This window comes from Odontesthes bonariensis, chromosome 23 (genome assembly GCF_027942865.1).
Source record: "Odontesthes bonariensis isolate fOdoBon6 chromosome 23, fOdoBon6.hap1, whole genome shotgun sequence".
NCBI lineage: Eukaryota > Metazoa > Chordata > Actinopteri > Atheriniformes > Atherinopsidae > Odontesthes > Odontesthes bonariensis.
This window is the reverse complement of record NC_134528.1, coordinates 11,580,470-11,596,263: the sequence shown is the minus strand read 5'-3', so window position 1 is coordinate 11,596,263 and position 15,794 is coordinate 11,580,470. Positions and strand designations below refer to the sequence as shown.

General features: G+C 41.0%; 1 protein-coding gene across 1 annotated transcript; it reads left to right on the top strand.

Moving 5' to 3' along the window:
* Nucleotides 1-427: 427 nt before the first annotated feature.
* Nucleotides 428-15,285, top strand: glud1b (glutamate dehydrogenase 1b). The gene is made up of 13 exons (XM_075456952.1): nucleotides 428-997; nucleotides 5,472-5,552; nucleotides 5,818-5,873; nucleotides 6,430-6,493; nucleotides 7,865-7,959; nucleotides 9,463-9,642; nucleotides 11,611-11,748; nucleotides 11,843-11,980; nucleotides 12,113-12,193; nucleotides 12,566-12,689; nucleotides 13,150-13,241; nucleotides 13,571-13,633; nucleotides 14,320-15,285. The coding sequence occupies exons 1-13, from the start codon at nucleotides 601-603 to the stop codon at nucleotides 14,437-14,439; spliced, it is 1,629 nt and encodes a 542-aa protein (XP_075313067.1). The 5' UTR covers nucleotides 428-600; the 3' UTR covers nucleotides 14,440-15,285.
* The last annotated feature ends 509 nt before the right edge of the window (nucleotides 15,286-15,794 follow it).

The window sequence follows — 15,794 nt, the reverse complement described above, 5'->3', positions numbered from 1 at the left end:
CAAAGTCGAGCTAATTTTACTATTTTCATATGGAGTTGACTTGTTGAATTTGTAACATTTTACTGTACCATACTGTATTTTGTGTGAACATTACAATGATGAATAATATGTAGGTATAACGTATATATTTCTGACGATTATGAAGTAAAGATAAAGATAAAGATTTTTACTTAATTTACAAGATAAAAGTGTTACGTTGCAGAAAGATTCATTTCTAAATATGTGTGATTTCAATATGTAGGTGAAAATAACAACACAGTAAAAAGGTGGCTCGAATTGTTCATAACTGTTCTTAGAAAAAGAAATACATCAACGGGCTGCTTTTCTGTAGCTTTGAAAACTCGGGAGCGCGCGCCGATTCCGTTGGTCCTCCTCTTCCGCGTGCGTCTGTCTCGAGAAGCTCTCGATTCCTCCCTTAGCTCATACTGCCTTTTAAAGCAAACTGACACAGCATGCCATTTCCCACTCGGCCAGAGGACGGGACAGAGTGAGGAACTGCTGTATCTGTCATTCGACCCCATTTCCTGTCGTCCCTCCCATTGTCCTTGTTGTTTAGTTGCATTTTTATTAGTTCGATCACCCAGTTAGCTTATTTCAACCATGTATCGGTATTTCGGGGAACTGTTGAGCCGCTCTGCGGGTAGTGCCCTGGCCTCGGGATGCGTTGACTCTGCTCTCCCAGCGTCCTCGTCCCTGATGAGGGTCCGTCGCTATGCCGATGCAGCGGAGCAGCCTGACGACCCCAACTTCTTTAGGATGGTCGAGGGCTTCTTCGACCGCGGTGCCACCATCGTCGAGGACAAACTGGTTGAGGATCTTAAGACGAGGGAGACCCCCGAGCAAAAGAGGCACCGTGTGCGGGGCATCCTGCGCATCATTAAGCCCTGTAATCATGTCCTGAGCGTCTCTTTCCCGATCAAGAGGGATAATGGAGAGTGGGAGGTGATAGAGGGGTACCGCGCCCAACACAGCCAGCACAGAACGCCATGTAAAGGGGGTAAGAAAAGAGTAATTTCCCCTCCTCTGGTCCTTTTGACAGCTAGCTTTAGCCGGCTATGTAGCATTAGTTAGCAGTGACGTTAGCTTGTTAAAAGTACTAGACAACTGCTGTCAACAGATGTTACTGTTGTTAACTGTTCGACGCAGCTTCACACATTTGAATCCTTGGCCAATGAACAATGAATAACGTCCATATATATTCTCAATTGCCCATTATTTGTTCGGTTTATTCTTGTAAGTCACAGTTTGCAGTGACCTTCCTGCTCACCTGTGGCTGAAGCACCCAACTGTAACGTTAGTGTTAGGGTTCAGCTTGCATTGTGATATTTCTCGAGCCCTAACTGTCTATTTTAACGCTGATACTCACAGATTACAGTTTATTATAATGCAGTGGTTTGATACGACCCCAAACTGTGATGGTGTACCTGTTTATTTCTGATATTGTGACCGTAAAAGTCGTATCATGTGTATATCACAGGGCAGACCTGAAAGCATTAGGTGTCATGCCAGTTAGCATTTCAGGCCTGGGCATCTCCAAATGTACTGCACATAATGCATGGCTGACTATGAGGTTCTTATTCATCCATTCATCTGTTTTACAAGCCTAATTTAATTGCACACGGTCTGTTTATCCCCATTTATCCCAATCTATAATTCTCTCATGTTTGTATAAAACATTTTTACTTCTACAGTCACTTTATATTTTTAATATAGTTTATAGTTGTACAGAACATTTTTATTTCTACAGTTAATTTCTAGTTTTTAAATAGTTTTTGTATAGACGATTAGCAGTTGCTTTTTTTATTTTAAATTCTAATGTATGTTAAGTTACAATCAATAAAGTATCTTTCTATCTATCTATTGCTCATGCACTGCTTTTTCAGAGAAATCATACCCAGGTAAATGCAGCCAACTGTCAAGGGCAGAGCAAATATGTGCAGTGCAGGTCCTATATGTGTCAGCCTTATGGATATATGATGACCATGACAAATGCTCTCTGGTTCAAGTTCAAGTTTCAAAGCAGAGGCTTCATGGACTAATGCCGCAGTTCATCCTGGGTAGATTGTAAAATAGTCATATAATGTATAGAAAGACAGGAATGGACACCGGGGAGTGGGGTGGATGTGTTTATAGGCGCTCCTATTTGTTGGTGGTATGACAGATGGGGGAGGGTGGGTTAGACCATGGAGAAAATTCATTATCAGGAGGAAGAGCCACATGTTCGAGTTAGCTGGCAAGTCACATCACAGTTTCAAGGATGTTGAACAAACTGGCGTAAATGCCAAAGCTTTCTTACTGCAGCTGCTTATAAAGACTCTAGAGAAGAGCATGTGAAGAGTGTTCTCTCTCTCAACCACTTAAAGCGGCACTATGCAACTTTTTCATGGTCATAAAATTGCTTGGCAATCATCAGATTGCTTGGCTGACCCGTTCTGATGAAAACGGTGACATTTCCATCTCCATCTGGTGGCCCTAGCCCGAAACAGCGCTTGCAACTTTGCCTGTGGCGCCGCGTGCTTTGTTTACCTCTGGAAGTCTCGCGACACACGAGAGCCGAGAACTACTGCTTCACGGCAGGTCTAAAGGGCTCTGAGCCGAGCCAGGAAGCCTGATAAGACACACCTCTCTCCATTAGCTGTCGACGGCTAAATTGAATGCGGTTAGCTTCTAGAGTAGTAATATATAATATGGCTAGACTGTCGCCTTATTTTCTACGGAGCTCCCCCTACAGCTTTGGGGTGTGTATTGCATGGTAAACAAACCCCGTATTACTGAAAGTTGCATAGTGCCGCTTTAACACTTAAATGGCATCTATTTCTGAATTTACAGCACTCTGGCTAACCGTGGAACTCGTGGATTTAGTATTGATGAATTAGATGACATGAATGTAAAAATAATGATAACATGAATGAGTCTGCTGCCTCTATTTATCAGCGGAAAACCTGAAGTAAGCAAAACATCTCCTCAGTCCAGAACTAAATCACATTAAGCTTTCATTAAATGTCATTTTTAGGGGTTACAAAATATATGTTGCCAGTATTAGGCCAAACAAGGTACACAAATTACTAGAAGTGTTCACTTTCTGGTCACAGAGATTTACAAAATGGGTTTGAAAAATAAAACTATGAGCAAGCTGATAACTGACTTATTGCTCTGTCTATATGTCTTCACAGAATAGCAACGCTTCACTAGACCAACCAAGTAACTCAGGAAACACTGACTTAGACATAGATAAACAAGCTTAAACGAGTTTTTACAACTCATATAGCCGATAACTTGTTTCTAGTTTCCATTGATAAAGTTTGATGGATCTTTTATGCCAAACCCTTGTATAATGGGGATAGGAATATGAGCTGTTATCTTTCAAGTTGTTTAATCATTGATATTGTGTGTAACCCCCTTGACAGAGTTCAGATCGAACTACAAAGTGCAAAGGCTGTTTTTGCACTTACGTGTTTGTGCTCATTCACCCCATTTCAACCCCATCCAGACTGACAGCTGCCAGACTGGACAAAACCGCTCTTTACTAGACATCTAAATGCTGGATGGGTGTGCATGTTGTTTGCACACCCCCACAGGGCCATTCAAATATTGTTTGGTCTGGTAAATGGTTGGCATTGTTCTCCTCTCTATGCAAAGGTAGAACAAATTTGCGGGATGTTTTGTGTCACTGTTCTCACTGTGAACTATGCAGTAAATCCTACAGTTTGTCAAAAATTGCACATATAGGAGAGTCATCCCATAATGTGTAAAAGTTGTGTGCACTTGAAAGAATAATACTTACTTTAGGAAAAGTGCACTTAGTAGTCCTAACATGCAAACTGTTTTAAAATGAGTCTTTGTAGGATTTGTGTCGGGTTGCCTTGTTCCCAAATGGCTCTTCAGCCTCTTCATGTTTAGCCTTCGGGCCTGAAATGAAACGGACCTGACTGCAGGAATTCTGAATTCCAGTTTGGTATATTTCTCAAAATCTTGGCTTCCATTTCAGAGGAATGTGTTGACAGATTGTTTCCGGTTCTTGTTTCTGTGGTTGGCTGCTGGTTTAGAGAATAAATGGGTGGCAGGGTGGGGGGTGGTTAGGCAGCCAGGCCTTTTCTCCTTTAATTTGAGCAGTGAACTCTTGAGTTTTCCTCCTTGGGCCCAAGTTAACACGGCTGATATTTGGATGAATTGAAATGAAGAAAGAGGGAGAGCCTCTTAGCATTACTCTGAAAGATGTTATTTTATGTGGTATGTTTGATCTTTTCCTTGCACTTGACTTGTCATTTAATTCAGTTTTTACTTAATGATAGACTTTAAGTGGAAGGCTCTGACTGCTACAACACAAATGGTACTAACTGGGCACAAAATTATGCTGTCACTTTGCACTTACAGATAACTCCATTGTTGTGCTTTTACTTGTGCTTCCTGTTTCTTTGCTTGCAGTTGAACACATTACTGTAATAGACACCCATCTTAATTTTGTCCTCTGTTACCTGCAGTCTCGTCTTTGTGCTGTTTGCCCTTGTTTTTCTCTGAGTAAGCCAACTCTGGATGGGCTATTTTCAGTCTTGCTGTTCAATCTCACTCACAGGCACTGTTCCAATGAAATGGAGCGGGTTGACATATGCAGCTTGGTTTTATGATCTCATGTAACAGCACACATGTTACTGTGGTAACTGTAGTAAATTCTAGACAACAGGAAGGTATGGCTGACGCTGGAGGGCTGGGGTCAGAATGGAGGGCTCGGATTGGTTCACTCAATCTCCGCCCGCCAATTACTTTTAGATTAAGTGCAAGACACAGTGGATGTTTTCTGGCCCAAGCGTTATGGAGCTAAGATAGAGACATATGTTTTGGGATTTGTATCACCATATTTAAAAATGTTAAAAAAAAAAAAAAAAAGGCACAAATTCAATATAGGTGTCTCCAACTTATAAGATAACATTTGGAAAAGGGCTGCTGGATGGCACTTGGTTATAGCAATTAGACTAGTCTGACTGAGTTAAACTGAGAGGCCTCCTTGTGTTTTCAGTTAGGTCTGTCTTTGTACTTGCAGGAGTTACTTGTATTTTCAGACTTGCAGAACGGATACATTGGCTACTTAAAGATCTGATTTATGTGCATAAATTTGATCCATACTTGCACGCACGTAGATTTGATTTTCACTAGAATCGTTTTCTCACATTCAAATATGTTGAAACAAGTTATAAAACGTATGTACAAGTTACAGCACATGGCTCTATTTTAGCCCATAATGCATGTAGTGTTAAGTAGTTGTTGTGGAGGCAGCTTCAGACAAAGACATAGTTCCCCCGTGTTGGAGTCTGAGAACATGGTTGGCACTCAGTGCCATGCGAACTCATGTGTCATGTGTTGTAACATAGATACAAATCTGAATAGGTCTTCTGTGCTTTTGTCTTGTTTCCAGTTTTACTTTTATATGCTGACTGCCATGTGTAATTTGCTCCCGTTTTGTGCGTTTCGCCCAGGTATCCGTTACAGCATGGATGTGTCTGTGGATGAGGTGAAAGCCTTGGCCTCACTGATGACCTACAAGTGTGCCGTTGTTGGTAAGTACTCCAGTCTTAGATTTGAACAAAGCTTTCGGCAGATTATCACCAGAGCTCTGCATACGTTTGGTCACTGTTTTATTACTGCTTTTTTGGCTTTTGCCAAAATGCTTGGACACCAGTCACGCGATAATACTTGAAAATAACTCAACACCTTTTTGTTCTGCTTCGTTTTTACTGAGTACACAGTATGGAATGTGAATACATGTGTTGGTTGTGTAAGTATGTTTCTGTGGTTCTTTTAAGCTGTATTATCCCCTTCCAGATGTGCCATTTGGAGGAGCCAAAGCTGGAGTCAAGATCAACACCAGGAATTACTCTGTAAGCCTTCCAGTATCAATCTTCATCCCTCACACTTTCTCACTCACTCACTCACTCACACACATTAAAAGATATACAGACATGTTCATATAGATGCTGTAAAACTTCATCGGACCCAGAAAGAGCACTTCACGTTCACAAGATTAGAAGTAGTTGGAGGGATATCTGTTTTCCAGTGTTCCTCTGTTTTTGTCTTATCCAAACAAAATGGATGATTCAGTCTCACTGGAATGCAAAAAATGAAGGTATTTTATTTTGTATTTGTTAGTTCAGGCACTAAGTGAGAGGAAGGACGAGTTGGAGGATAGAAAGTGGGGAACAGGAGATGTATGGTCAGGTTCTGAAGAGCGAGCTCCTTTTAATATTAGGGAAAGAATGAAAGAATTGCAATCCCCATTAATTGTAAGTAATTTGCAGTTTGTGCTAAAACTTCTCTCTTAAGTATTCCCGCCCTGTACTTTAATTTTTTTAGGGCCCAAACTGCAATCTCTAGCCAGCTTATGATGCGTACAGCGTTATCAAAAATGTTTTCCCTAAAATCTACACTTTGTTGCAGGACAATGAGTTGGAGAAGATTACCAGGAGATTCACTATTGAGCTGGCCAAGAAGGGTTTCATTGGTAAGTTTCTGCAATTGCTCGTAGGAACACTTAGAACTTACAAGTCAGAAGTAATCTTCCAGTTTTTACACCTCAAAAGGCCAACCTGGTTTTGTTGACTTTTCTGACTGAGCAGTGGTGAAAGTTGAATATTTCCATTCACAGAAGTTCCTTTCATCAAGCCCCATTTATTCAGGGCAGAGTGGCTCAGGCTGTGGCTCAGGGTGTGTCTCTGTCAACGAAGGAGGCAATTAGTAAAGGGCAGCAAGTCAGAAGAGACTGGAATAAAAGTCAAACTTGAAACCCTAAGCTATTTCCCAGTGCATTTACTGTATGTATAAAGGGATAAGAGAATTAATCAGCTCTATGATAGTAAGTAATGATAGAAGCATGATTTAGCAACACTTTGTTACAGTAAAAGTTAGCATTGAAAATTTGTCAATCTTTATCACTCTGAGTTTGCAAAGTAATCAGTATCTTTTCTTCTCACTCAGGTTATCAAATAAGTGTAGTTGTGTGAAAGAAATGAATTTTGCCTCAAAATTAGAATGAAATAATAGTACATATTAGGAAGAAGTTGTACTCCTGTATAATACAGAACTTACTTGGTCACATAGCTGGTTGTCGAAGTCAGACAGCTGCGTGACATCTGTTCAAACTCCGTGCATGAACAGATGAAAAGGTCAGTAGGGGCAACATGCACATGTATGGTATTTATCACTCGGGGTGTACAATTAAATTGGGCAAACACTGGCTTGTTTGACTGGTGAACATAACGTTATTGAGCAGAGATAGAATTAGGTTCTTAAGGAAGCTGTAAAATCACTGCTAATTATGTTAAGCTAGATCACATATAAGCATACATGTATTGTACACTAGTTCGACAGGTTAACAGCCCCCATACAGACATTTTGTTCACCCTTACCAGGATGCATGTCAATGTTTGTAATATGTTTAGTTCAAACGCAGCAGAGGGATAAGTCACTGTTTACTTGCTAGTATCTGGAATTAATTATGTGATCTCGTGAGGTTTCACTGTGTAATTTAAAGTATACAAGGGCCCTCTTGCTGTGTACGTCACTGACATCTCGCATGCCTGCTTCTGTTTTTAGCTCAGTGGCCCTTGAGGGCACATATACATGTGACACAAGGACGCCGAGCCTGCTGCTCGCATTTCCACCACCGCTGTATTTTCAACAAGACACTTTAACTTTAAACATTAGATTCAGCAGGGGTACCTAGTTGTTAGAGCTGAAGCCTGGTTTGGGAAATTCTACTTTATTAATCATCTTGTGTGTGTGTGTGAAGTATGTAGTTTTGAGCCTTCGTGCTGAGACTTGCACAGTTTACAAAAACCCCTCCCTTCCTCTCCCCCCTGCCTTTGTTCACCAGGGCCTGGCATCGATGTCCCTGCGCCTGACATGAGCACAGGAGAGAGGGAAATGTCCTGGATCGCCGACACATATGCCAACACTATTGCCCACACTGTGAGTTCTTAGACATGCATAATGCAGAAGTACATAACCAGTCTGTCTGACTTGGCTACGAGTTTGGTACAAATGTTAAAACGGGCCAAATGAAAAACAAGGAATGAGTCACATGTAAACCATGAGCAGTGGTTTCCTGCCTCTCCCTTTTCTAGCCAACCATGGAAACATTCCACCTCTCCTTAAAAGCAGCTTTTTCAGACCGAGGCCCGGGCCTCTTTATGCCGTCAGTTAATCATTGTCCTATAAAAATGCGTCAAACAGGGCTTATTTGACTCGCCACAGAATATATTCACTAGTGTGCGTTCTGCACATGCAGTCTGTCGATGTTTTATCCAAGTAGTTACGAATTAAAAAGGTCAAAAGCTCTCCCATGACTTATATTTTGGTCATCTAATTTAGGGGAACAGACGAGCTGCAGTGTTTTACACCAGACATGAGATGGGAGTTCATCAGAGCTTGAATCCAAAAAGCTAATCAAGTATAATTTGTTTCCATTGTGAGGGTTTACTGCTCTTTATAAATGAGCCAAAACAATCATCTTGGCACATCACCAAGGGTTAAAACTGTAAAACTGAGGCTGTGAGTTAAAAAAAACTGTTTTATTGGTACTCTATAGATAGTGGTAGAAGATGGACAGCAGCAGCAATTCCCATCATCTGAGAAAATGAGAAAACAGATCATTTGCTGCTTTTCTCATTATTTTCACTTGGAAAATTACTGTTTTAAACAGGTTTCTGAATGTCTTTGCAGTGGCTTACATTCAGATAGAGGCTTTGATTCATGTAGAACCAACTGACACCAATTATTCAACAATTTATATAAAACCTCTAAAGCAGCTCTGGTTCATATTCAGCTCTGCTCGCTTGCCTCCTTTTATCTTATTCAGTCGTGTGCCCTTTGGTCCAGAAACCCCTGACATTGCTTTGGAATGAGTGACACATTGCTGTACTGGGTATGTTGGAGCAGAGGATTGTGGGTAGTTTTATACTGACGTCAGTCAGATGCCACACTTTCTGGACAGGTGGAACAGCATAAGGTTTTACTGTGTGATGTGGAGGGGAAGACGCAGTTCCACGGATGACCACTAGATGCTGATCCCAAAATATTCCAAAATGAGCAGATTTGTATTCAGAAGGTATTGTGTTTAGTTATGTTTAAAAAATAAATAAATAATTAAAAATCTCTATAAACTGAACTGGGTTTTTCCAAACTTAGGTTGGGCCCAAGTTTTGGCTAAGTGTTATATTTGTACTGGGTGTTTTGCCAAGATTCCAGAGACTGGAGTCACTAGGGCTTTTAAAATGGAGGATTTATACTGTGTTAAGTTCATTGAGAGGTGACTCAGTGTTGTGAGCAAACGCTAAGGGCTGAGTTGGATCTGCTGTCTCCAATGAATAAACCCTAATTCAAAAATACATGTACAATAAATGTGTTGCATGTATAATTGTGTGTATTCTATGGTCTAGATGATCTGAAGATTTTCTTTGCATGTGTCTGCAGGACATCAACGCCCACGCTTGTGTGACCGGAAAGCCCATCAGCCAGGGAGGGATCCACGGACGTATCTCAGCCACCGGTCGTGGAGTTTTCCACGGAATTGAGAACTTCATTAATGAGGCATCTTACATGAGCATGCTGGGTTTTACTCCTGGCTTCCAGGACAAGACCTTCGTCATCCAGGTACGCAGTCGCACCCTTTCTTGGTTTGGTTTAGTTCAACCATTTGACCTTAAGGCGTGTTAGATGTACTGCTATTATTTGCCCACTGATACCCGCAGGGTTTACATTTTCATGCAAAGACACGATGAAGGGTTTTAAAGCAGCATCTCAATCAGTGCCACGCCATCTGTTTTAGTTTGGGTCTGACCTCTTCTTACCAGACCGCAGTGAGCTGTAGTTTCCCCTCGTTGCTCATGGAAAATGATGATTCAGTAGTGAAAGAACCAGTAAACAGAAAGTCGCCCGCTCTGCCACTCTAATCCCTGCAGCTTTTTCTTTAGTTCCAAAAACATTTATTTTTATCTAAGTAGTGCTCACGGTTGAATATAATCTGTGAAATATCTCTTTGATAAAGAAATGAGGAAGAGGATCACATTAAACTTAAGAACAGTGAACATTAGAATCTATTCTCTCTTAAAATATGCTGTGAAAGGAGAAGGGCTTCTGTTGAAACAAAAAGTCAAAGAGCAGCAGTCTCTGTTAGTTTCACTTCCACTGGTCACATGAGAGCTCCTCACATGCCGCTGCACACACACTTTTAAGTGTTGACACATGGGAAGGGAATCCTCTGCAGGGGCCTGAGACATTTACCCAGAATGCTTTCTATAATTGCGGCTTTTCTTGAAAACATTGTAAGCTAATATCTTGACTGTCTGTACTGTGATGCATTTCACTGTCAGGGTAGTTGCAGCTGTACAACATTCACACATGTTAAAGAAAAAAAAAAAAGGATGTGCACTCACTTGTTTTCTTACAGGGCTGTGCATCACACCCTCAAACATAATTTCCTTCCTTTATAAGATAAGATAAGATAAGATTCCAAAGACTTTTTTTCCCCCACAGCAACAATGAAGCAAAACTACCTGTTATTTTGAGGGAAGATGGTATTTTTGGAGTGAGTATTTGAGCGAGGGTTGAAGGGGGAGTAAGGGCATCAGTGAAGAGGTGAAACAGCTCAATCATGACGTAGATTTTCAAAGAGCTAATCCCTGTTTATATGTTTGAGGATTACTTTGTGCTGGGATTAGATTTCCTTAGAGATTTATTAGTGAGAAAGGAGAAAGTTGATCTCTACTGTGGTATTAAGAGCATGTTTTTTTTACTCTTCTGTCACACATTCTTTTTTTTTTTTTTTTTTTTTTCAGTCAGTAAGGAATTTGTTTGTTTTTACTCGTGTCATTGTTATAATGGCATTTAAGAGCCCAAACCAGGCGATGTAGTCACATAAAGCAAATAATAACTCATCCACATGTATGCTCACCTTCAAACAAAGCCTTTCCTTTGTTAACTGAGAAGATTGGTGACCTCAGTCACTTTATTCAGTCAGAGATGAGAGACAGAGGTGACATCTCTGGGCTTCCTGGGAAAGACACTTTTGCAGTGGATCCTTTGAGCCCTGTACGTTGTTGGGTGTGGCCCTGCTCCCCCTGCGCATCCACGTGAATATTGGGAGCTTACAGGCTGGGTAAATGCCTCAAGGTTTTTCTCTTGTTCATGTGTTCTCTTGTTTTTTTTTTTTTTTTTTTTTTTTTTTTTGGTGCAATTGTTTTTGGGAAGAGAGCAGTTTTAAAGTGGTTGGTGCATGTTAAAGTAGCTTCCAAATGCCTGTCAGGATCAAACGTTTTAATAGCAGAATGCTGCGCTGTAACAAGATGATCAGTGTTGATCACTTCACCTGACGGGCTCCATATGGCAACTGTCTGATGGTTCTTTTTTACTTCTGAATAAAATGGATGTTGACGGTGTTATAACCTACTTTGGCCACACGGCGGCACCAAAGTATGTGCTACATCTGAAAGGAATTTGTGCTGGAGTAATGACTCCAGTGGCATGTCATTTTAAGAATTGTTGATGTTATTTTCTGAGGGTATTTCTTTGTTTGTTTCTTCCCTCTTTTCAATGCCTCGCTGTGTGTTATCATTTTCTCAGGGATTTGGTAATGTGGGTCTCCACTCCATGAGGTACCTGCACAGGTTTGGTGCCAAATGTGTGGGTATTGGTGAGATTGATGGAGCCATCTACAACCCAGAAGGCATCGACCCCAAACAGCTGGAGGACTACAAACTGGTACGAGCACAGCTCCCCTTCTCTTCTGTGTCTTTTTCTTTTGATCTTTTTCACTAAAAATGTTCTCCTATGTGTGACCGTGCGCTTCCTGCAGCAACACGGCACCATTGTGGGCTTCCCAGGAGCCAAACCCTACGATGGGAACATTTTGGAGGCTGACTGCCACATCCTGATTCCCGCTGCTGGAGAAAAGCAGCTCACGCGCCACAATGCCCCAAGGATCAAGGCCAAGGTAAGCCAATGCATTTATTCCCAAAGGTCTCCGTGGTTTTAGGTTTTCATGAAGATTTCCATAGAAGACTTAAACATAGTAGCAGTTGCAAATGGGTTTATTTTATTTCATCTTTTTTTTTTTTTTTGTCAGATCATTGCTGAGGGTGCCAATGGTCCCACCACCCCAGATGCTGACAAGGTCTTCCTGCAGAACAACGTCATGGTTATTCCTGTAAGTGCACATGTGTGTACACACACACACACACACACACACACACACGCACATTACATTTTTGTTTTCCTCTCTGCTTAGAATGAACAAACATGACAAAATATGTAAGGATACACAAACGAATAGTTCAAGTTTTTATAGAACAGGGTTTTTTATTCTCAACGTTTATGTTTCGGATTCTTGTTCTTAGTTTTGATGTGTGCTTTTACAATAATCATTTCACACAAGCTTTTTTTTTTTCTAGTTTACTGAAGCATCTTTATTTTGCAAATAAAAAGTATAAAAGACACTTTTTCAGTCATAAGAGCCACAGAGGAGAGAGTACTGCTCCAGATGGGCACATGTCTGACTTCATGATGTTTCCTCTTTCAGGACATGTACCTGAATGCTGGTGGTGTGACTGTATCTTATTTCGAGTGGCTGAAGAATCTTAACCATGTCAGTTATGGAAGACTGACCTTCAAATACGAGAGAGACTCAAACTACCACCTGCTCAGTGAGTACAAAAAATAATCAGGAAATCCTCTATACTCCACTGAAAATCTAGAATCCCAAGGCAAAATGTTTATTATTTAATATCAAGAAGCACTAAAAGGTTTAGAAGTCATTTTTAAAAGTTCACAAAACATTACAGATTTGTTTTCAGACCTCAACCAGACTATGATCTTTATGGTAATTATATTAATTCACCAAAACGTAATTGCAACGGTTAAATTGTTTGTGCCATATATGGCAGCATAACAGAAGAATGTTGCTTTGTAAAACTAGTTAAAAAAGTTAAACTCCCAGGTGGAATATTTGTGTGCTGTGTGCAGATGATATTGTTCTCGCCTTGTGTGTGTTCTCATGGCAGAATAATGCTTGGTGGAACATGGGCATGTTGACAGGTGTTAACTGTGAAAACATCCCAAGATGATATTATTCGTCACTGACTCTAATTTCTCCTTTCGATCCAGTGTCTGTGCAGGAGAGTTTAGAGAGGAAGTTTGGCAAGCAGGGAGGACCCATCCCCATCGTACCGACCGCTGACTTCCAGGCCAGAGTTGCTGTGAGTGTCACTTGCATTTATACACAAATACAAGTCAAAAAGGATCAACTGATTCTTTCTTTGCAAGTTGGTTATGTATCATGTGTGCACCTGTAAGTGCTGCCTCCAGGAAATATCTGTAAGCTCACAGTTACCATTTTAAAAACATGGTTCACTCTCTACTTTACAGTTTTAAACCTTTGGTTTAAAGGGTTGATTCACTGTGATTGATGAGATCATGAATCCTGAACGCAGGGCAGAATGTAATTTTGTTGGTTCAGAGTTCTGATTGTACAAATTACAGCTGTCTCTCAGTGACTCTGTTGTTAACATGGAATCATCGTTTGCAGGGTGCCTCTGAGAAGGACATTGTTCACTCTGGGTTGGCCTACACAATGGAGAGATCTGCCAGGGTAAGTGACCCTGCACGATTTAACTCAGTTCCACCAGTTAATAGTGGAAATAATACGACAACATGTGTCCGAGTAAAGAAGAAAGTAAGAAATGAGACGTAGAACTTGTACCTAAGAAAACTTTTTCTAGACTCACAACTTAGTTAGTCTAGTTAGAGACAGATGGAAATTGCTGGTAAAATGTGCTACATTTCATTTCATCTCCTTGAAATATTTACATGAATCTTTCATGTTTTCGTTTATTTTTTTTTTTTAGTTCAACTTGACATAAGCTGTTGGTTTGTGGAGATAAAAGAAAAAAAAATGCTTCCACTGAAGCTATAAGATTGATTCAATTAATGGTCCTGGCTCTAAAGAAACGAGGCATCCGGCCTTCGTAAATACAGCTTTCATCATGGTGGAAACAGAGTTTTGTGACATTTATGAATAATGTTTGTGAACATGGATCTGCCACAGCTCGGACTTTCGACAGCGTATTTGTTGGTTTTGTTGAGAAGCACCAAATGTTGATCTCAGAAACCCAGAGTTACTGTAGGTTTGATCACAATAAATGTGAGTTCACCTGATCCTATGTAAGAAAACTCAGATATTCGGGGTCTTTAATGTTACTTTTACACCACTATCCTTAAAGCTGAACCATAAAAGAGCCAACATGGTTTAAAAGGTGCCATCTTCTGCCTTTGCAGCAAATCATGCGCACGGCCAGCAAGTACAACCTGGGTCTGGACCTGCGGACGGCAGCCTACGTCAACGCCATCGAGAAGGTCTTCAAAGTCTACAATGAGGCTGGGCTCACCTTCACATAAATGGCTCATCACGACCTGCACTGTTCCCCCTTCCTCCACCCTCCCGCTATTCACCCCCCTCTTCTTTCTCCCTCTACCTCCTCAAACAGCCTTCAGAACATATCACTGTTTACCGCTGCTCATTGGCTCTTTTACACACATGCAACGACACATCGGCTCGCCTGGTATTTAACCTGTGATCTCTGTGCTGCTGTTCTATTCCTGCAATCTGTTTAGATGCCGCCCTGCTCTTGTTTCTGCCTGAAATGACACACAGAGCTAAATCCTCAGAGAGAACGAAGGACCCTGTCCTCCCCCAGCCACCGTATAGATGTTTGAGATTACGCGGCAGCCATGTTCACGGCGCTCTTATTGTGGGTGCTGAATGCACGTGTTACCCTCCTGTTGGAGTTGTTGACAGCACTACAGATGCCTTATTTCAGGAGGAGATCTGCTCTTAAAGGGAGATGGCCTCTTCAGTCTAATTCTGTTTAAAAGGGATTAAGACTTAACTTGATGAGAATAAAAGATAAATGTAAACTTAGCTTGTCCTCGCCCTCTTACAACGTAAAGGTTAGCTGTGAAGTTTCCAGACCTATTTTTCCATAGCAAGTGTTTTTCCTGTCAGCACTCAGTAGATGCTCTTCTTCGTTTCTCCTCTTTATCCGTCGCTTCATCTTCAGCTTCTCCCCGACTCCCCCGATGGGGCGAGGTGTCGCTGTGAGCGCCCCCCAATTCCTGCTGGAATTTTCTTCAGTTTTAACCGTCCCGTTCTTCAGCGTTGATGTTATTTTGGAGGAAATTACTTTTTATTTTTATTTCGTCTTTTCTTTTTTTTGGAAACCAATAAAATGTTCAGAAAAACTCCCACTTTTTCCCTCTTGTCTTTTTTTTTTCGTTCACATAATACACCTGAAACCTCTCTGAGCAGGAAATGAGGTGCATCCTCTTCAGCTTCACTTGTGAAGTTAGCAAGAAGATCATTTTGGCCTTTCAGAGAATTTCTGGGCCAGCCCAATAATAAAGAATTACAGTAGGCTAATCTCAAAGTAACCAATGGATGGACCAGGTTTTTCTGCACCACTCTGAGACTGGATGTTCTTAATTTTGGGCTAAATGTTGAAGGTGAAAAAAGGCAGTCCCAGAAACCTGTTTTATATGTGAGACACCCTCATAGAACTAGGACAAGGTTCCTCACTGTAATACTGAAAGCCAAGGTCCTTCAGTGCTCGGGTCCAAAGACAATAACTTCAGTTTTCTCTGAATTTAGAAGCAGAAAATTCCTCCAGATCATTATTATTATTATTATTTTAAACATGCTTGTAATGTAAACAACTGATTGGTTTCACAGATGAGTATAGCCGAGTATCATCATC